General features: G+C 46.4%; 1 protein-coding gene across 1 annotated transcript in view; it reads left to right on the top strand.

The window, feature by feature from the left end:
* The window catches only part of MATN1 (matrilin 1), a 47452-nt gene that overhangs the window by 18096 nt on the left and 8099 nt on the right, over window positions 1–21257 (top strand). Inside the window, exons 3-5 of the mRNA XM_006134553.5 lie at window positions 11141–11363; window positions 14592–14717; window positions 17559–17966. Coding sequence (XP_006134615.1) covers window positions 11141–11363; window positions 14592–14717; window positions 17559–17966 — 757 coding nt within the window. The remainder of the gene's footprint in view (window positions 1–11140; window positions 11364–14591; window positions 14718–17558; window positions 17967–21257) is intronic.

Below are 21257 nucleotides of genomic sequence, written 5' to 3'. Positions count from 1 at the left end.
ATATAGTTCCTTCCAAAGTGCATTATTATTCTGCTCTGTTCTGCACTGGAGTTGAGCTGCTGTTTATAGCACTTAGGTTCTTTTGGAGTTCTTCACAATTTCCTTGCATTTTTACTGCCCTCAAACATGTCAGGCTAATACACAGAGCATCTGCTCTTCCAGCACATTACTTATTATGCTGAGCCAGATCCAATGGAGCGATGGCAATTTACATCAGCTAAGGATCCAGCCCATTAAATCAACCACTTATTTCATAGTCATGATTCTGGAGCACTCCCCTAAGCAGAGAACTAGATTTTGCTTACTATCTCTACCAGATTTGTATTCATTGCTGGTCTTTCCATTTCTTTCTCATTCTCCACAGTTACTGAGCTTCCTAACCTGTCACAGGAGGTACTTTATAGACAGACAACAGACATGGTGCACGTTCACTTCCTTTCTCTAAACTTTTTTTTGGGTTTTGATATTATCTTCAAAGCCTGAAGGTCTCGTTTCCCCATCTTGTCCGCCAAATTCCTCTCCTGGCTGTGTCCACTGTAGCCAGTGGGCTGTCTGGTTAGAAGTGTAAACAATGGAAGTGCTGGCCTAATCCTGCTTCTGTTCAAGTCAATAGAAAACATGTCATTAGCCAGTGGGAGCAGAGCATGGCTGCAGCTTCCTGCCTTTGAAAATCCATGCTGCTGTTTCCGGATATCTAGGACACACGCTAGCACAACCTTCCGAGCACTGGCCCCGCTATGCTTCCAGAGGGAAGGAGCCCCAAAGGATCAAGGCAAATATTAGAACCCCATTTATTTGACCCTCCCTTAGCTGGCTCTCAGCATTTACCCAATAACCATTTCTGGGTGATCCCTTCAAGGAGATTTCTCCTGGGGCCACTAGATGGCACCACATCCTCACCTTTTCCCATTCTCCAGTTTATCCCATATTTGATTTTATCTCATGTGGTCCTGGTCCAAATTAGACGGGGTAACTGGAGTTTTATGTCTATTTGTTTTACACTCCTTTGTAGCCCAAAGCAAAAAGTCTGGCTATTTTACCACCAAAAGACGACAGGGTCTCTGGCTTATTACTGTCCTCCTTAAGGAACAGTAAGATTTGGATCAGCATATTGTAAAGAACATTAACAAGCAAAAAGGGTATTCACACATCCACTCACCTCACAAGATATGGGGACTTCCTTAAACGCTACAGTGAGAGCCATTGAAAACATCCAGGTATGCCTCAATAATTAGATACGGCAACCTCAGAATCCTCAGGATGTCTCCATACCTGTACGAATGCGAGGAACACCTAGGAATTGCTCCAAACAGGGATGTGTCCTAGTTATCTAAGGGATGGATTGTATCACTAGAACACCAGGAGTTAGAGACTAGTAGGGAAAGTGGACAATAAGGAGAAGAGCAACTGGAAAATTCTGAACCTCAGAAAATTAAAGGTTCAGTTCAGAATCAGTTGGGGGCTGACTGAGCTCAACTATTTTAACAAACAAACCGGTCTACCCATCCTCGATACTTTTTTGATTATGACCCTCTAAACTTGTCATAGGCTCTGTCTACTACAGAACTCTTCTCTTCCCACTCAGTGAGGCCACCATGTTACTATAAGTATAGCATCACTTAGAAGCCCTGATGTCTCTCTGTCTGTTCACCCAACGATGAAAAAAACCTATGAACAAACCACACAGGCTCAGAGTTTCATGCATCACATGCTGGGCAGACTCCTTATTTGTAAAACTGAACTGAATCTTTATTAAGAGGATTAATTACAGAGCTGCAGCCAGCATTCTAGTCATGTGCACACAGACTGACTTCTTGGTACCTTCCCAAATTCATATAGAATCATAGACTCATAGAACCATAGAGCTGGAAGGGACCTCAGAAGGTCATCAAGTCCAGCCCCCTGCCGTAGGCAGGACCAATCCCAACTAAATCAACCCGGCCAGGGCTTTGTCAAGCCGAGACTTAAACACCTCTAGGGATGGAGACTCCACTACTTCCCTAGGTAACCCATCCCAGTGCTTCACTACCTTCCTAGTGAAATAGTTTTTCCTAATATCTAACCTGGACCTCTCCCACCACAACTTGAGACCATTGCTCCTTGTTCTGCCATCCGTCACTGCTGTGAACAGCCTTTCTCCAGCCTCTCTGGAACGTCCCTTCAGGAAGTTGAAGGCTGCTATCAAATCCCCCCTCACTCTTCTCTTCGGCAGACTAAATGAGTCCAAATCCCTCAGCCTCTCCTTGTACGTCACGTGCTCCAGCCCTCTAATCATTTTGGTCACCCTCTGCTGGACCCTCTCCAATGCGTCCTCATCCTTTCTATAGTGGTGGGCCCAGAACTGGACACAATACTCCAGATGTGGCCTCACCAGAGCCGAATAAAGGGGAATAATCACTTCTCTAGATCTGCTGGCAATGCTCCTCTTAATGCAACCTAATATGACATTAGCTTTCTTGTCTACAGGGGCATACTATTGACTCATGTCCAGCTTCTCATCCACTGTAATCCCCAGGTCCTTTTCTGCAGAACTACTACTTAGCCAGTCAGTCCCCAGCCTGTAACAATGCTTGGGATTCTTCCATCCCAAGTGCAGGACTCAACACTTGTCCTTTTTAAATCTCATCAGATTTCTTTTGGCCCAATCCTCCAATTTGTCTAGGTCACTCTGGACCCTATCCCTGCCCTCCAACGTATCTCCCTGTCCCTCTAGCTTAGTGTCATCCGCAAACCTGCTGAGGATGCAATCCAGCCCCTCATCCAGGTCATTAATAAAGATGTTGAACAAAACCAACCCTAGAACCGATACTTGGGGCACTCCGCTCTAAACCAACCACCAACCAGACATTGAGCCATTGATCACTGCCCATTGGGCCTGACAATTGGCCAGCTTTCTATCCACCTTACAGTCCATATCCAGTCCATACTTCCATACTACCATGCTGCACCCACAAAACAAAAGGTCGTTCTAAAACATGACCTGCCCTAGACACAGGCTCAAGCAACAAAACTCCAAAATTTGAAATCAATTCTGGGTCCATAGCTCCTTGGAGCTTGGATTTTTATTCTGAGCACTAATTTCCATTGGCTCCAGGCTTCTGGTTGGATATTAGATATCTCTGAGGATCAACTCTGTGATATTGGTTCAGATCCATATCCTAATATCTGATCTGTACAGATTGTCAGTGCAATTAAAGAAGTGGAATTAGAGATTAATCTGGGATTTTTACTTCACTTATCTGCCTTGGAGAAAGAAAATGCCAGGAGTGCATCAGGCCACTAGTGATAGATGCTGTTAGAGAGACACTTACTCACTGACAGAATCGTGTTCACAGGATAGTGTTGCTCACTAGCACTAGTTGATAATGCACCATGTTGATAAGCCATAATCAGCAGCCTTATATCAGAGCCAGCAGACATGAAAGCAAAGCTGTGTACATTGCCACTTGCTGAGTGACATTTTTCACAGAGAGTTACTCAATCAATGGCTCTCTCTTCTGGCAAAAAGAATGGATTGCACGGCTGGCTTCTGCAGCATGCGGCCAGAGGGAGCCCTCTGTGGCTTTGATTGATATTTCTATTGATGCTCCTGGTCAATAAAGGAAGAACGAAACATCAATGGAATGTTATTTTTTCCTAATACTCTTACAGCCTGCAGCGAGGATTTTCACAGAATAATTTTTTTCAAACCCACATTTCCAGATTCTGGCCAGAAACAGAAGAGCTGAACCTCGAGAACGTATGTTTGCACGATATTTGTCACCACCGGAAACAGCAAACTCTAGAGATCTTGTGCTCTTGTAAGGTTTCAAATACAGCTGACAGGACGACAACAATACCACTTAGTAGCAATGTCCAAATTGTCAGAGTTTGGTTTTGTTCTGCATTGGAACAAAATCAAAATCTTTTTTGTCTTTTCACGAAATGTAGTTGTCTTGAAATGTCTGGTTAGGAACCAATATACGCATCAGTGAGTTTGTGTAGTATGGTGGTTAGGACCTTGGCCTTGGCTGTAGCAAACCTATGATCAAATAACTGCTTTGGCCAGTTTCATAATACAGACTAGGGGTATGTCTACACTACAAAGTTAGTTCGAACTAACGGACGTTAGTTCGAACTAACTTTCCTAGGCGCTACACTAGCGCTCCGTTAGTTCGAACTTAATTCAAACTAACGGAGCGCTTAGTTCGAACTAGGTAAACCTCATTTTACGAGGACTAACGCCTAGTTCGAACTAGCTAGTTCGAACTAAGGGCTGTGTAGCCCTTTAGTTCAAACTAGTGGGAGGCTAGCCCTCCCCAGGTTTCCCTGGTGGCCACTCTGGCCAACACCAGGGAAACTCTATGCCCCCCTCCCGGCCCCGGACCCCTTAAAGGGGCACGGGCTGGCTACGGTGCCCGTGCCAGGTGCAAGCCTGCCAGCACCCAGCTAGCAGACCCTGCACCTGGCACGGCACAGAGCCACCCACCCGATGCCCCCCAGCCCACCCGCTCTTGCCGGGACCAGGCTGGCGGCTCCCGGGAGCTTGCCCTGGACCGCAAGAGGCGGGCACCTTCCTGGGCTAGTGCGGACATCGTGGACCTCGTCCACGATCTCCGCACTAGGCACAGGAAAGTGGCCGTCTAGGGCAGGAGAGCTGCCAGCCTGGCCACCCAGGAGCAGGTGTGCATGAAAATCAAGGGGGTCCACTGAGACCCCCGACCCTGAGCCCTGAGCTTACAATGGCCGTCCTGGGTCAGACCAAAGGTCCATCTAGCCCAGTAGCCTGTCTGCCGACAGCGGCCAACCCTAGGGACCCTGGAGGGGATGGACCGAAGACAGTGACCAAGCCATTTGTCTCGTGCCATCCCTCTCCGGCCTTCCACAAACCTTGGGCAGGGACACCACTCCTACCCCCTGGCTAATACCACTCCATGGACCCAACCTCCATGACTTGATCTCACTTCCCTTTAAACTCTGTTCTAGTTGTAGCCTTCACAGCCTCCTGCAGCAAGGAGTTCCGCAGGTTAACTATTTGCTTTGTCAACAACAACAACTTTCTCTTACTAGTTTCAAGCCTGCTACCCATTCCTTTCCTTTGGTGTCCTCTAGTCCTTCTTTATGGGAACTCAGGAAGAACTTTTATGAATGCACCCTCTCCACCCAACCCCTGCTTTTAGAGACCTCTATCCTGTCCCCCCTCCGTCTCCTCTTTTCTAAGCTGAACAGTCCCAGTCTCTGTAGCCTTTCTTCATCTGGGACCTGTTCCCAACCCCTGATCATGTTAGTTGCCCTCCCCTCTCCCAGCCTTTCTCTTCCCCTCTCCCACCTCCTTTTCCCAGTCTCCCCCAGTTTTTTTCAATAAAGACAGAGTCAATGTTGGAAGAAACGTTATCTTTATTTTGTACATCAATAAGAAGGGGGGTTAGGGAAGGGTAAGTGGAAGGAGGTGAGGGAGGAATGGGGTACGAGCCCCCGATGGGGAGGACTGGGCTGGTTCTGCGGGCTTCTGGGGGTGGAAGCTCTCCTGCAGCCCCCCGATTACCACCTCTCCCCAGATGGCAGCCTGCGACAAGTGCAGCTGGGCTGATGTCCGAGTGGTGTGATGTGCCCAGTGTGGGTACTCCGGGCACTCCAAGCCAGAACTTCTTTGCAAGCGGGGCACCCCTTAGAACTGTGTGTCCGGGGTGGGGGGTCGGGTCCCTTTAAGCGCAGCCCTCGGCTAGCCTGAGACAGCATCTCCATGCTCTAAGTCCTCCTCTGATGCCCTGCCGGCACTGCTTCCGGCCATCCTTAAGCCCTGTTCAGAGTCCACTCAATGTGGACTTGCTAGTTCGAATTAGCAAAACGCTAATTCGAACTAGTTTTTAGTCCTAGACGCGTTAGTTCGAATTAGCTTAGTTCGAATTAACTAATTTGAACTAAGTTAGTTCTAACTAGCGCTGTAGTGTAGACATACCCTTACAGAATACTAAGGCTGGAAGAGACCTCAGGAGTACATTGAGTCCAGCCCCTTGCCCAAAGCTAGACCAACCCCAACTAAACCACCAAAACTAGGCAACTGTTGAGTTCTCTCTGCTCATACTTGAGGGATTAACATTTTTTTTTAGTTCAGTGGTCAAACCAAAGATATGAATAAACATTGGTTTGTTTTACACTGAAACCGAGGGGTTTTTGGTTTTTTTTTTTTTGGTCTTTCTTTTCAGAACAGAACACTAGAACACTAAAAGCATTTAATTTGAGTCAAAAGGAAACATTTTTTTTAAAATGGCATGTCTCCTCAAACAGCATTTTTGACATTTTTCATTCTGAAAATATCATTTGTATTCAACATTTTGTTTCAAAACTGTCATTTAAAAAAGGCTTTTTTTCTATTTTCTTAAAATGAACCATTTCAACAATTCTAATGTTTTCATTTTTGTCTGAACTATTTGCTTGATTTTACCCAACTTCATGAATTGGTTTGGTGTCCAAAAAATGCAGGGTTTTTTGTGTGAATTCTGTTTGCCAACATATATATATATATATCTATATATCTATCTATATATATATATATATATATCTCCCGCTACACTTGTGGTTGCTGCTGTGTAGGGCTATGTCTAGACTGCAAGCCTCTTTCGAAAGAGGCTCTTTCGAAAGAGAGCGTCTAGACTGCACATTGAACTTTCGAAAAAGCGGCTTGCTTTTTCGAAAGAAAGCATCCAGTGAGTCTGGATGCTCTCTTTCGAAGAAGCCCTATTTACATTGAAGAACGCCTTCTTTCGAAAGAGGAACTTTCGAAAGAAGGCGTTCTTCCTCGTGAAATGAGGTTTACTGCCATCGAAAAAAAAGCCGCGTTCTTTCGATTTAATTTCGAAAGAACGCGGCTTGAATCTGGACGCAGGTGAGGTTTTTTCGAAAAAAGGCTACTTTTTTCGAAAAAAACCCTGAGTCTGGACACAGCCTAGATGTGAAGGTAAACAATACTCAAGGGAGAGAGTATTGTAAATGCTGATTCTCAGCTTAGTCTTAATAATGTTAGGTCACTGAAAATTCCACAGCTCGGGTTCAGCTAGCCTACCCTTGCATTTTTTTCTCATATTTCTTCGTCTTCTCTCTTACCAAGGGCATTTGCCTGAGAAAAATTTGATTTAACTAGGCAGTTCAATTGGCCCTATTTAAACCAATGAGAATTTTGCCATTGATTTAAATAGGCCAGGATTTTTACCCCTGTTGTTTATAATGAAGACCAAGGAATCAAAAATGTTGGCTCTGTCAATAGCCCTAAGCAAGTCATTTCCTCTCTCTGGGTGGCTGTCTCTACACTGCACCCCTTTTCCAGAAAAGGGACGCAGATTAGACACTTTGGAATAGCAAAATCTGCGGGGGATTTAAATATTAACATGGCTGCCGCTTTTTTCCGGTTTGGGGATAAGCCGGAGAAAAGCGCCAGTCTAGACGTGATTCTCCGGAAAATAAACCCTTTTCCGGAGGATCTTTTATTCCTAATTTCAAGGAATTTAAATCCCCCGCGGATTTTGCTATTCCAAAGTGTCTAATTGCATCCCTTTTCCGGAAAAGGGGTGCAGTGTAGACATAGCCGGTATGTCTACACTACAAAGTTAATTCGAACTAAGAGACGTTAGTTCGAATTAACTTTGATAGGCACTACACAGGCAAACTGCTAGTTCGAACTTAATTCGAACTAGCAGAGCGCTTAATTCGAACTAGGTAAACCTCATTCTACGAGGACTAATGCCTAGTTTGAATTAAGTAGTTCGAATTAAGGGCTGTGTAGCCCCTTAATTCGAACTAGTGGGAGGCTAGCCCTCCCCAGCTTGCCCTGGTGGCCACTCTGGGCACCACCAGGAAAACTCTTCTGCCCCCTCCCGGCACTGGAACTCTTAAAGGGGCACGGGCTGGCTACGGTGCCCATGCCAGGTGCAAGCCTGCCAGCACCCAGCCAGCAGACCCTGCACCTGGCACGGCTCGAGCCAGCCACCTGCTGCCACCCAGCCCTCCCCCTCTTCCTGGGACCAGGCTGGCGGCTCCCGGGAGCCTGCCCAGGTCCGCAAGAGGCGGGCGCCCACCTGGTCTAGTGCGGAGATCATGGACCTCATCCACGACCTCCGCACTAGGCACAGGAAAGTGGCCGTCTAGGGCAGGATACCTGCCAGCCTGGCCACCTGGGAGCAGGTTTGCATGAAAATCAGGGTGGTCCAGTGAGACCCCCAACCCTGAGCACTGAGCTTAGAATGGCCGTCCTGGTTCAGACCAAAGGTCCATCTAGCCCAGTAGCCTGTCTGCCAACAGCAGCCAACCCTAGGGACCCTGGAGGGGAAGGACTGAAGACAATGACCAAGCCATTTGTCTCGTGCCATCCCTCTCCAGCCTTCCACAAACAGAGGCTAGGGACACCATTTCTACCCCCTGGCTAATACCACTCCATGGACCCAACCTCCATGAATTTATCTAACTTGTCTTTAAACTCTGTTCTAGTTGTAGCCTTCACAGCCTCCTGCAGCAAGGAGTTCCACAGGTTGACTCTTTGCTTTGTGAAGAAGAACTTTCTGTTATTAGTGTGAAGCCTGCTACCCATTCATTTCATTTGGTGTCCATTAGTCCTTCTATTATGGGAACTAATGAAGAACTTTTCTGTATGCACCCTCTCCACACCACTCGTGCTTTTATAGACCTCTATCATATCCCCCCTCAGTCTCCTCTTTTCTAAGCTGAAAAGTCCCAGTCTCTTTAGCCTTGCTTCATATGGGGCCTGTTCCAAACCCCTGATCATTTTAGTTGACCTCCCCTCTCCCGCCCTCTCTTTTCCCCTCTCCCACCTCCTTTTCCCAGTCTCTCCGAGTTTTGTTCAATAAAGAGAGTTTCTATTTTTGAACACACATGTCCTTTATTTTGTACATCCAAAAGGGGGAGTTAGGGAGGGGTAAGTGGAAGGAGGTGTGGGAGGAATGGGATACGAGCCCCCGATGGGGAGGACTGGGGTGCCTCTGCGGGCTCCTTGGGGTGGAAGCTCTCCTGCAGCTCCCCAATTGACCCCCCCCAGATGGCAGCCTGTGGGAAGTGCAGCCGGGCCGATGGCCGAGTGCTGTGATGTGCCCAGTGTGGGCATTCAGGGCACCCCAAGCCAGGACTGCTTTGCTGTCCCTCATCTAGTTAGACAAGCAAGCAGAAAACCCCTGAGAACTGTCTGTCCGGGGTGGGGGTCGGGTCCCTTTAAGTATAGCCCTCGGCTAGCCTGAGACAGCAGCTCCACGCTCTAAGTCCTAACCTGATGCCCTGCCGGCACTGGTTCCGGCCAGCTTTAACTTCGGTTCAGGGTCCACTCAATGTGGACATGCTAGTTCGAATTAGCAAAATGCTAATTCGAACTAGTTTTTAGGTCTAGATGCACTAGTTCGAATTAGCTTAGTTCGAATTAACTAATTCGAATTAAGTTAGTTCGAATTAGTGCTGTTGTGTAGACATACCCTCTGTGCCTTGGTTTTCCCATCTGTAAAATGGAGATCAAAATAATCAATTAATATTTGCAGAGTTCTTTGATACCCTCAGATGGAACAGGGGCAGAGAACCTTTTCTGGGTCAAAGACTGCTGACCCACAGAAAAATCACACAAGTAAGAAGCAAAAAGACCTCACTGACATAGCTCCCTACTGAAAAGGAGAAAAACATTCTCCACTTTCCCCTCACACTGCAGAGCCTACGGGGGCCCCAGGCTGATAGATTTTGTGTGTTCCAGCCCTATGGGGAGATTGCAGGAGGTGGGGCTGGAGCACCAGCACAGGCTCCCCGATGCTCTCCAATGCTGGAGAAGGGAGCCCAGAGCCTCAAAGGCCAGATCTGGGCAAGCCCGGGGCAGCGTTTGGCCCCTGGGCCAGGTTCCCCACCCCTGAATTAAAGGCACATTTATTGGGCCAGCTCCCTCCTCCAGCCAGTAGCTATTCAAAACTCCCATGACTTCAGAAGGAATTTAATTTGACCAATGACTGTTGAGTTTGAGCCAGTGTTAAAGAAAACCTTCTTAACACGCTGCATTACTCTGGTTTCCTTACATTCCGGCTATGTTTACACTACACAGCTTTTTTTGGAAAAATGGCAGTTTTTCTGAAAAAAACGTCACTTTCGTCCACACTGCAATTGCATTCCTTAAAAAAAAAATTGAAAGAACAGAGGGGTTTTTTCCAGCGTCGGTGAACCTCTTTCTACAAGGAAGAAGCCTTTTTCCAAAAGTGCTCTTTCACAAAGAGGCATGTGTGAATGGGGAAGAGGGAGTTCTCTTGAAATAAGAGGAAAGAGGAAAAAGCACAGGTGCCCTGGTGGCCACTCTGTCCATAATAATCACTGAAATGCGAGAGAGTGTTCATTCAGTGTGGACACTCTTTCGAAAAAGCAGATCGATTTTTTGATGCGCTTTGGCAGTGAGGACGCTGTCTTTTGGAAGACGTTTTTTCAGAAGATCTCTTCCAGAAAAGCTTCTTCCGAAAGGAACCTGCAGTCTAGACGTAACCTTAGTATCATCCGGACATCCTCTGTTTAAAGCATTTAAGACAATGTGGCTGTGTCTACATTGGCACCCCTTTCTGGAAAAGGGATGCTAATGTAGACTTCGGAATTGCATATTCCACGGGGGATTTAAATATCCCCCTCGGTATTTGCATTTACAAGGCTGCCGCTTTTTTCCGGCTTGGGGATAAGCCGGAGAAAAGCACCAGTCTAGACGTGATTCTCCGGAAAATAAGCCCTTTTCTGGAGGATCTCTTATTCCTACTTGAAAGTAGGAATTACAAAGCGGCAGCCATGTTCATGCAAATGCCGCGGGGGATATTTAAATCCCCCGTGGAATTTGCAATTCCGAAGTCTACATTAGCATCCCTTTTCCGGAAAGGGGTGCCAATGTAGACACAGCCTGTCAGTTTAGCTCCTACTGCCCAGAATTAGACACTGGTGGCACACCCAATGGAATATGCTGGCATTCTGGTGTGTTGCAGGGAAAGGGAATCATGTTCCATTTTGTACTGGGGTACTCCACGGATATGAAAAAATTCGTTATTGAGCCAATTTTCTCTATGTTCACATCTACATTGTAGAAAACTACTATGCTGGATTGCAGTGAGACAGTCCATCCTCTCTTCTCTTGTTCCCCCTCCCCTCTTTTCCTCAGGTGGCAATCATTGTAACAGATGGACGCCCCCAAGATGGCGTGAAGGATGTATCCGCGAGGGCGAGATCCCTAGGCATTGAACTGTTTGCCATCGGGGTGGGTCGAGTGGACATGAACACTCTTCGGCAAATGGCCAGTGAGCCTCTGGATGAGCACGTGGACTATGTAGAGAGTTATAGCGTCATTGAGAAGATGACCACGAAGTTTCAAGAGGCCTTCTGTGGTAAGTCGTAAAGGAGCAGGAAGAGGATCGGGGGCAGAACTTCCTCGGTAAACAGAGAGTACCCAGCACATGTGAAACATAATTACCAGAGTAAATCAGAACAGGAGTCCACGTAACCCAGTGTTGTACCCAACAGTGGCCATTACCAACTGCTTCAGAGGAAGGTGGAAGGTATTGATGAGGGGATAATTGAATAATCACCCCATCAAGGAAAACTCTTCCTAATCCCCAGTTATGAGCTTTAGGAACCAGGAGCTTCACATCCCTTCCATTTTTAAATGGTATTTAATGTAACTGTGGGTGTTTTATTACCTCTCTCAGCTATTTATTTTTTTAAAGAATCCTCTACTCTTAGGATGAAATTTTCAGTTCACTTAGAAACTTTCTTTGACTTCAGTGGGGCCCTCACCCTCAAGGTTCCATCTGGATGCCCACTCCCTTGGTGTGTGAAGATGTATCACTTCCCTGGCTTCAAAATGTGCACCTGCATGTGATTAAAAGATACCCTCCTCCTCTAGACTAAGCATTGACCCCACTTGGCACAGACTGGCCATCATGCTGCTCTTAGCTACCCTCACACAGTTTCAGTAGAGAGACTGACTGTTAGGCTACGTCTAGACAGCGGCGCTATTTCGGGATACTGGAAGTATCCTGAAATAGCTATTCCACATCTTTAAACACGCCCGCTATTTCGAAATATATTTCCACGAGGGTTAAGGGATTTGTCAGAATAACACTTTATTTTGAAATTACCTTGAAAGAAGCTACTCAATTTGTGTAGCACAAATTGTGTAGTATATTTTGAGGTAAAGATGCAGTGTAATCAGTCTTGGACCATCTGGCATGTGTATATATATATGTGTGTGTGTGTGTCTCCTTCATCGACTCTTTATCATGTCATACCTTTCCCAAACCATTGCCACACATCTGTGCCTTGAAGGAAGGGCGTGTGAGACCCCAGGGCTATGTCTACACTGGCCCCTTCTTCGGAATAGCCATGCTAATTTAGAACTTTGGAATAGGGAAATGCACGGGGGATTTAAATATCCCCCGCGGGATTTAAATAAACATGGCCGCCGCTTTTTTTCCGGCTTGGGGAAAAGCCGGAAAAGAGCATCCAGACTGGGGCGATCCTCTGGAATAAAGCCCTATTCCGGAGGATCTCTTATTCCTACTTTCAAGCTTTATTCCGGAGGATCGCGCCAGTCTGGACGCTCTTTTCCGGCTTTTCCCCAAGCCAGAAAAAAAGCGGCGGCCATGTTTATTTAAATCCCGCGGGGGATATTTAAATCCCCCGCGCATTTCCCTATTCCAAAGTTCTAAATTAGCATGGCTATTCCGAAGAAGGGGCCAGTGTAGACGTAGCCCAGGTGTGTTTAGATGACACAAGAAGTGAGTATTATTGTAGCTATTTTGAAACAGTGATGCTCTGGCATGGGGTTACGTGTTGCTGTCTTTGGTGGTCACTCTGAACTAAACCCTTGAAGGTATTTTGGCTCCCAGCTTCCAATAAAATCAATGGCAGTCAGAAGTCTAAATGCCTTTGAGGACCTGGGCCTGAGAGCTTGCCAGAGATCTCCTTTACTCTGAGTCCAAGCCCAACCCACTGTGCATGACAAGAAGAGCTTTGCAGCACCTCCCTCGGACCCCCTGCCTGGGAAGTTCAGCCCATAAAGGCACAGTCCCCAGCTGTCACAAGTGCTACCTGTCGGTGTAAATAGGAGTTTGCAGACGATTCACACTACTAAGAACATAGGAACGGCCAGACTGGGTGAGACCAAAATTCCATCTTGCCCAGTGTCCTGTCTTCTGTCAGTGGCCAATGCCAGGTGCCCCGGAGGGAATGAACAGAACAGGGAATCAGCAAGTGATCCCTCCCCTGTTGCCCATTCTCAGCTTCTGACACACAGAGGCCAGCGACACCACTCCTGCCCATCCTGGCTAACAGCAGTTGATGGACCCAACCTCCATGAATTTAATTAGCTCTTTTTTGAACCCTACCATATGGCCAATGCAATGTAGGACCTATTATGAGGACTTCAATGGGATTTAAATGGTTCACCCTTCTTGTCTGAATCCTCTGTCTAGGGTTGAATTTCACCGTCTCTACATGCAGATGTGCTAACTCGCTGGCTGTAGGGTTGCTTATAGATGCTAGGAGTTAACAGTGCTTTGTTTGGAACAATCAAAATTCTTGAACTTTCTTATATTTGTACTCCACCTCTATTTCTCTCCCGCTCCCCATATGAAAAGTCTCCCATTGACTTTAATGGGCTGTGAACCAAACACTGGGGTGGTGGCAAAGCCAGGCAACATACTGGCATTTCCTAGAAATACTCACTTGATTTGCAAATGAATTGGCTGCTATCAGATTTGCGATACCTTTGTGCTGGCTTTCGACCAACATTCCTGCACCCAAGGATTGATTTTCACAGTTGGTGAGTAATAGACATGCCCACTGACTTCAATTCCTTTTTGTTTGCTCAGGCCCCGTTGAGTTCTGCTAGCACTTGTGATTGCAGACAGCAAATTTAAAGCTGAATGTGCAAGTAACACCGCAAAATGAACTTTAATAACCCTAGAACAGAAAGCATCCCATGTAATTTATCTGATTATTTACACCCTGCTGGAACCATGAATGTTGGCTAGTGACAGTTGATCATGATCAATTCAAAGAATAACAAAAGTTACAAAATTCTCACTGAATACCATTAAACAGTGAAGTAAATTGTGATTTGCTGCTCTGGATATTGGAGAACAAGTTCCCCCATAGCTAGGGTATTACACTGGGACTCTGGAGACATGTTTCTGGCTCCGCCATTGAATTATATGACCTTGGGCAAGTCACTGTATGCCACAGTTGACCCATCGGAAAAATCATGATTATAACTCATACGTCCCTGGGTGCTTTTAGATTTTGCAGCAAAAAAGAACATCAGAGTGGCCATACTAGGTCAGACCTATGATCCACCTTGCCCAGGAACCCGTCTTCCAACAGTGGCCAATGCCAGGTGCTTCAGAAGAAATGAAAAGAACAGACAATCGTTGAGTGAACCACCCTATTGTTAGTTCAACTCAAGTTTACAGAAGGGGAGAGCATTGAAGCACGTGCTTATTATACAGGCTACGCAGGCAGGTGGAGGAACATGCATCCAGTGCCGTCTTTGGCCAAAGCAGCCTTGACACTTTCCCCTTCAACATATTTTTATTCTATATCTTTTCTTACAGAAGTGTCAGACCTCTGTGCCACTGGAGACCACGACTGTCAGCAGATCTGTGTCAGCACACCTGGCTCATACACCTGTGCTTGCAAAGAAGGCTTCACATTGAACAATGATGGGAAAACTTGTAGCGGTAAATACCATTTGTCCCCCCTGAGCTGAATATGGCTATGCAGTGATATGGCAGGGGACTGGGGAGTTTTGCTGGTGAGCTGTCCCAGGCGTGCCCTGCTCAGAAAAGAAGATGCTAAAAGCAGAGTGAAATAGGGGGGCCTTCAATTCCATGGGTAGCTCTCCCCTAAGAAAAACACTTTCCTGGAAGGCCCCCAACCACCTCCAGGCAGAGGTAGATAAAACACAGGCCCCGTCGATCAGTGGGTCTGAGCCCCAGAAGAGCCCCAGGCCCAAATGAAGACAGATCCAGAGGGGGCGCTGGGAGGAACAGGAGGTGGATGCTTCAATAGGGCTCGATTGCCTCATCTCTGAAGTTAGCCAGCTGCTGTGCTGTGCACGGAGTCTGAGGCACGATCTGAGGCACCATGCAGGATCGGGAAACCAGAGGGGTAAGCAGCAGGAGGATGTGACACGCACTGAGGCAACAAAGTCCCAACAGGAAGAGGCTTAGCAGCACTTCCTACTCCTTTATCTGAGGAAGAGAATGCCCATCCCAGCCAGCCTTGCTGGTGGCATTGGACAGAAACAGCACAAACTATCCCAATGAAATTCAAATGGGATTTGGGGGCATACATCCCTTGGGCACCTTTGAAGACACTACCATATGGACAGCGTCTCTCAGGACTTCTGCCATGCCCTGCAGTGTGCCTACCAGAGGCTCCTGAACTGTCTTGCCTGTACAGCCCCCTTCCATCTCCTGCCACTCCACACCTACCCCAGCCCATGCCAGGTTGACCAAGGTGAGGTGCGTAAAATTATCTGCCAATGCAAGTAAGAAGAGAACCACTGGGTCAGCTTCCTGTTGGAGCCAAAGTGACCAACACCAGTTATATGACAGCAGATTACAGCCAGTCAGTCAACAAAAGGGATTAACCATCACTCACTGTGTCAGTGTCCAGTGACTTCATGGCTCTGAGATTTCCGGTGTGTGCTCTGTTCAGTGATCCCTGTTAATCCACAGACAGGTCACTGCCAGTCGGAACAAGAGGCACACTGAGTCTGACGTGAACTCACTCAAGCGAAACAAAAACTGAGTTGGTGGCAGAACTGAAGAATGAACCCAGAGCTGAAACCCACCCTTGTAAACATTCACGCTGCTGGACACACCCACGAAGGGAAAGAATATGGCTCCAGAAATTATGCTCCTTCCTGCCTCTGTAATCGCTCTCTAATCACTCCCTCACAAACAGTGCGTTTTATGAGTTGAGGTTTGGAATGGTCCCATGACAGCAATTCGCAGATTAGACCAATGCCCATCACACATGCTCCTACCCCATCCTTTCCCCAGTGCCCAATACACCCCCCTCCCAGCCCCTGTGGAAAGGATAAATAGCAATGGGTCCTGAGAGTGAGACAATTGCATTCTATAGCTTACTGTGGAGGTTCAACCAATTACTGTGTTGACTGTGCACAGAGATCCCAAGATGAAAGGCCCTGTGTATCCATCGATGAAAAGCTTTGCTGTTGTTGTGGGAGTTGGGCAGAATTTTTTGTCAAACCTTTTTTGTAGGAAAAATGAATTTTTGTCAAAAATGAACAAAAGTTCCTTTAAATAAATGTTTGTTATTAAAAACCAAACCAACTCCCCCAAAAAACCCAACCAATCCGCCCCCCCCAAAAAAAACCAACCAGATTTTTTCAGAACAAGTTTTTGGTTTCCAGTAAAATAATTTGAATTTGGATTTTTGAAAAGTATCAGAGCCGTACCGGCCGAATCTTCATAAACAACTAGAAGTCCTGTGGCACCTTATAGACTAAAGGTATGTCTACACTAGCCCCCTAGTTCGATCTAGGGAGGCCAATGAGGGCGACCGAAATTGTAAATGAAGCGCGGGATTTAAATATCCCATGCTTCATTAGCATGTTCCCGGCCAGTCACCAATTTTAGAAATTGACTAGCCCGAAGTAACTGCCCGCGTCTACACGCGGCAGTGAAACGGGATTCCAAATTAAAGCCCTAAATCGCATTAGCTGTTATTCCTCCTGCAATGAGGTTTACCAGCTAATTCAATTTAGGGCTTTAAATAAGAATCCTGTTTCACTGCTGCGTGTAGACGTGGGCAGTTACTTCGGGCTAGTCAATTTCTAAAATGACGACCGGCAGGGAACATGCTAATGAAGCACGGGATATTTAAATCCCGCGCTTCATTTGCAATTTCGGTTGCCCTCATTAGCCTCCCTAAATCGAACTAGGGGGCTAGTGTAGACCTACCCTAACAGATTTATTGGAGCATAAGCTTTCATGGGCAAAGACCCATGAAAAGCTTATGCTCCAATAAATCTGTTAGTCTATAAGGTACCACAGGACTTCTCAATTTTTGAAAAGTTATTTTTAATTAAAAACCAAAATTTTAAATGGAAAGTTTTCACAAACTGAAAAAAATGTTTTTTAAATGAAAAATGTTCATGGGAAATTTTGAAATAATATTAAACAGTCTTGTGAAAAATAATTATCCCATTTCAAAAAGCTATTTTTTATTATTAACTTTTATTATTATATGATTACCAAGCAATGCTGCAACATTACTAGATATCACATGGTTATTAAAAGCTTTAGTGGCACAATAAAATCACCAGCAGTGACATAAACTTAGTAGCCAGCCAGAACTGCATAAGGAACTTGGTAGATATTTATCTGACTGGTGCTATTTTTGCAGGGAGGTTCCATGCTTTTTGAGATTTACCATGGTGATGAATTATTATGAATAAAGCCGTACTGGGTTTTGTTTTCTCTCTCTCTAGTTAATTGGAAGCTGAATTTCTCACTTTCCCCCTTTGCCCTGTTCTCGTTTCTCCTCAGCCTGCAGTGGTGGATCTGCTACTGATCTCGTTTTCCTAATTGATGGCTCCAAGAGTGTGCGGCCTGAGAACTTTGAGCTGGTGAAGAAGTTCATCAACCAGATTGTGGATTCACTGGATGTCTCCGATAAAAATGCCCACGTGGGCCTGGTCCAGTACTCCAGCTCTGTCAGGCAGGAGTTCCCACTAGGACGGTACAACAACAAAAAGGACATCAAGGCAGCAGTGAAAAATATGTCCTACATGGAGAAAGGAACCATGACAGGCCAAGCACTCCAGTACCTCGTTGACAATTCTTTTTCACTCTCCAGTGGAGCAAGGCCCGGTGTCTCCAAAGTGGGCATTGTCTTCACAGATGGGCGGTCACAAGACTACATCAGTGATGCTGCCAAGAAAGCCAAGGATCAAGGTAGGCTCCAGAATTCAGTGACATTGCTTTTCCTTTGGGTCAAGTACTGGTCTGTGTTGGATGCTGACTGGCAGTGTCAGAAACTGATGTCCTACATTCACCAGATAACATGGGCATCAGTAGGGCAAAACCTTGGTCTACATTGCTTCAATCTCCCTTCTCCCATGTGCTTCAGTGCTGACTTAGAGGGCCCCTTATATGGTCAAGAGGGATTTTCAAAGGAACTTTGGCTTTCAGTGGGAACTGGACAGCTAATTTCCACAATCTCTTTGTAAGCCTCCTCCTCTATCTCTATTCTAAGTCAGTTGTGGAAGCAGGAAATGGGGATAAGGGGATTTTTATGCAGCCATCTTAATCTTGTTAGCAAGAGAGCAAGAGTCAGGCTAATTGTGATTCTTGACAATGCGAGAGCTGTAGTAAGACGCTGCCTTCGCCTCTCGCTCCGTACAGAGATAAGGACGGAAAGCTGACTCCAGTGAGAACCTTGATGATAAGGTAGCATCTGGGAGGAACTAAGAGATAATTGTCTAGCCATTGTTGCCTAGTATTTAAGCTGCTTCATAACTGTTTGTATTTCGAAGATCTGCCTGGGAGGGTCCCCCCCCCGTCCTCGTCCAAATCAGGCTTCTTTTGCAATATTGTTCAAATAAACTGCCTCTGGCTACTTGTTGCATACAAACGCAGAGTGAAGGCTTGTTTTCTTCCACACCGTCAGTGGCCTCTTTCTGCAGCTATCAGCAAAGTAGCCATTTGGCACCCACATGACAGAGGTTATGTTCTTTGACCCTTTTCGGTGGCGAACTCTTCCCTCTCTTGCTATCAGTACTCCGTGCTGATGCACAGTTAAACTAAGCTCTGCAGGCTACACCCTTCCTCGGCACAAGTCTGAGTACCTGTGATAACGTCATGGGGCATATTGGTGGACATGCTGATGTGAGGGTGTGACTCTGTGCATCTGTTGGGAAAGGAATTTGCTGCAGAGCTAGCTAACCTCCATTTCATGGGGAGGATGGAAATTCTATGGTTTGGCCTTTACTCCAAGGGCATCATATCGCTAGACATGTGAGCAATCCTCTGCAGCGATGGCCTTTCATATGTTGGTTTGTTAGATTGGTTGGGTTTCCTGCTGTCTCGTGACGATCCCACTTCCTCACCTATTCTGTTCTCACCCAGTGATGGCTCTGGGGGCAAGGACACACTCTGCTTAATGCCCTAAACCACCTTTCAGCCCCCCTCATCCCCGAGGATGCACAAGGTTCATGGAGGAGAGGGACCAGCAATCGCCATTAGCTTAGCTGACGAGGGGATGCGATTCCATGCTGTGGGTGTCCTGGGTTTCCAATGGCCAGAAGCTGGGATTGCATGACAGTGGATCGGTAACTCAGAATTGCCCTGCTCTGTCCATTCCCTCTGAGTCATCTGGCACTGACCTTGTGTCAAAGACAGAATGCTGGGCTAGCTGAACCATTGGTGTGACCCACTATAGCCAATGGGCATGAAAAGGAAACCACAGGAAATGTCTTACGCACGGCAGCATTGACAACTCAGATTTTTTTTAAAGTATCAGAGATACCACACCAGAGATTAAGTAGCACATTGTCCTAGATGCCTGCATAAAGGAGGAGTAAGGCCTAGGGAAGGTCTTCCTACCCCATCGCGTCCCCTCACAAGACCCAGCTGTCCAATCACAAACCAATGGGTGAAATTCACATCTGCACAAGGAACAAGCACCCTCAAAAAAGGGCCTTAAGGGTGTGTCTAGACTACAGAGTTTTGTTGACAAAAGTGGACTTTTGTCGACAAAACTATACCAGCGTCTACACTACCGCTGAGTTCTGTCGACATAACGTCGACAGAACTCAGCAGTTTTGTCGACGCTGGTAAACCTCATTTTACGAGGCATAACGCCTTTTGTTGACAGAGTTTCTGTCGACCGAAGGTGTTATTGCATGTAAACTGTCCTTTGCGTCTACACTACCATGTCGACAAAGCAGCTTGCTTTGTCGACAGAACTGAATGTAGTGTAGACGCTCTTTGTCGACAGAAGTTTTGTTGACAGTATCTGTCGACAAAAGCCTGTAGTCTAGACGTACCCTAAATGGCACTTGAGGGATGCACAGACCTTATGCTGGCCCTTCTCACATGAATTTCATCCACCTGTGCACCATGCCAATACCCATTAGAGACCAGACAATAACAGCTCCTCAGGAACATAGAAGGGAGGTGAGCAGGCGACACATTACAGCTGCCAGTTTCCATTGGAAAGATACTTTAAAGGCCTTGAAACATAAATCTGTTGTGAGCTGCCCCCTTTTGCTGAACTCTTGCTGCTCCAGTTCCTTGTATCCCTTTATTGTGGCCCTTGGGGATATGCTGATGAGTTGTTAATGCCCTTGGGGATATGCTGATGAGTTGTTAATGCTTCACCTCTTTTAATCTTTGGTCTCAACCATGGGACCTGAGTGAGGGCTGGTGCCTAATAATACAGGCCGTGTCCACACTCAGGGGTTCTTTCGAAAAAAGTACCCTTTTTTCGAAAGAACTTCCCCTGCATCCAGACTCAAGCCGCGTTCTTTCGAAATTATTTCGAAAGAACGCGGCTTTTCTTTCGATGGCGGTAAACCTCGTTTCACGAGGAAGAACGCCTTCCTTCGAAAGTTCCTCTTTCGAAGGAAGGCGTTCTTCAATGTAAAGAGGCCGTCTTCGAAAGAGAGCATCCAGACTCGCTGGGTGCTCTCTTTCGAAAAAGCGGATTTCCTCTATCGAAAGATCCGCCTGCAGTCTAGACGCGATCTTTCGAAAGAGGCTCTTTCGAAAGATGCTTTCGAAAGAGCCTCTTTCAAAGAAGCCTGCAGTCTAGACACAGCCACAGATCCAGCAAGACAGCATGATAACTGGCACTAGCGAAGCATGTTGGCAGGATTTGTGGGATGCTGGCACAGAGTGTGTTTGGCGGGTATATATAAATCTCACCAAAACAATGTATCTTACAGGCCCCAAATTCTATTTTATCATCATTATCTGTTGCTTTGTTTGTTTTTTCTTTTACCAACTGTCGAGTGATCATGTTTCTTATTGGGAAAATGCAACAGCTGCTTGTTGTTGTACTCTGAAAGCATTCCAGGAGATGCTCTATTTAGATGCCCTATTGAAAGTTTAAATATTGAGTTTGATTTAATCCAAAGGAACTAAGGAAACACAGCTGGGGAATGTTAGCAGTGCTTCAATCTATATATGTTCGGAGTTCAGGCCAGTGTCCCAGGGGATAAATCTTGGCCCTATTGAAGTCAA

Source organism: Pelodiscus sinensis, chromosome 26 (assembly GCF_052426305.1).
Source record: "Pelodiscus sinensis isolate ZL-2025 chromosome 26, ASM5242630v1, whole genome shotgun sequence".
In the NCBI taxonomy this organism is placed as follows: domain Eukaryota; kingdom Metazoa; phylum Chordata; order Testudines; family Trionychidae; genus Pelodiscus; species Pelodiscus sinensis.
The sequence above is the reverse complement of the archived record's forward strand: the minus strand, read 5'-3'. Positions and strand labels throughout refer to the sequence as shown.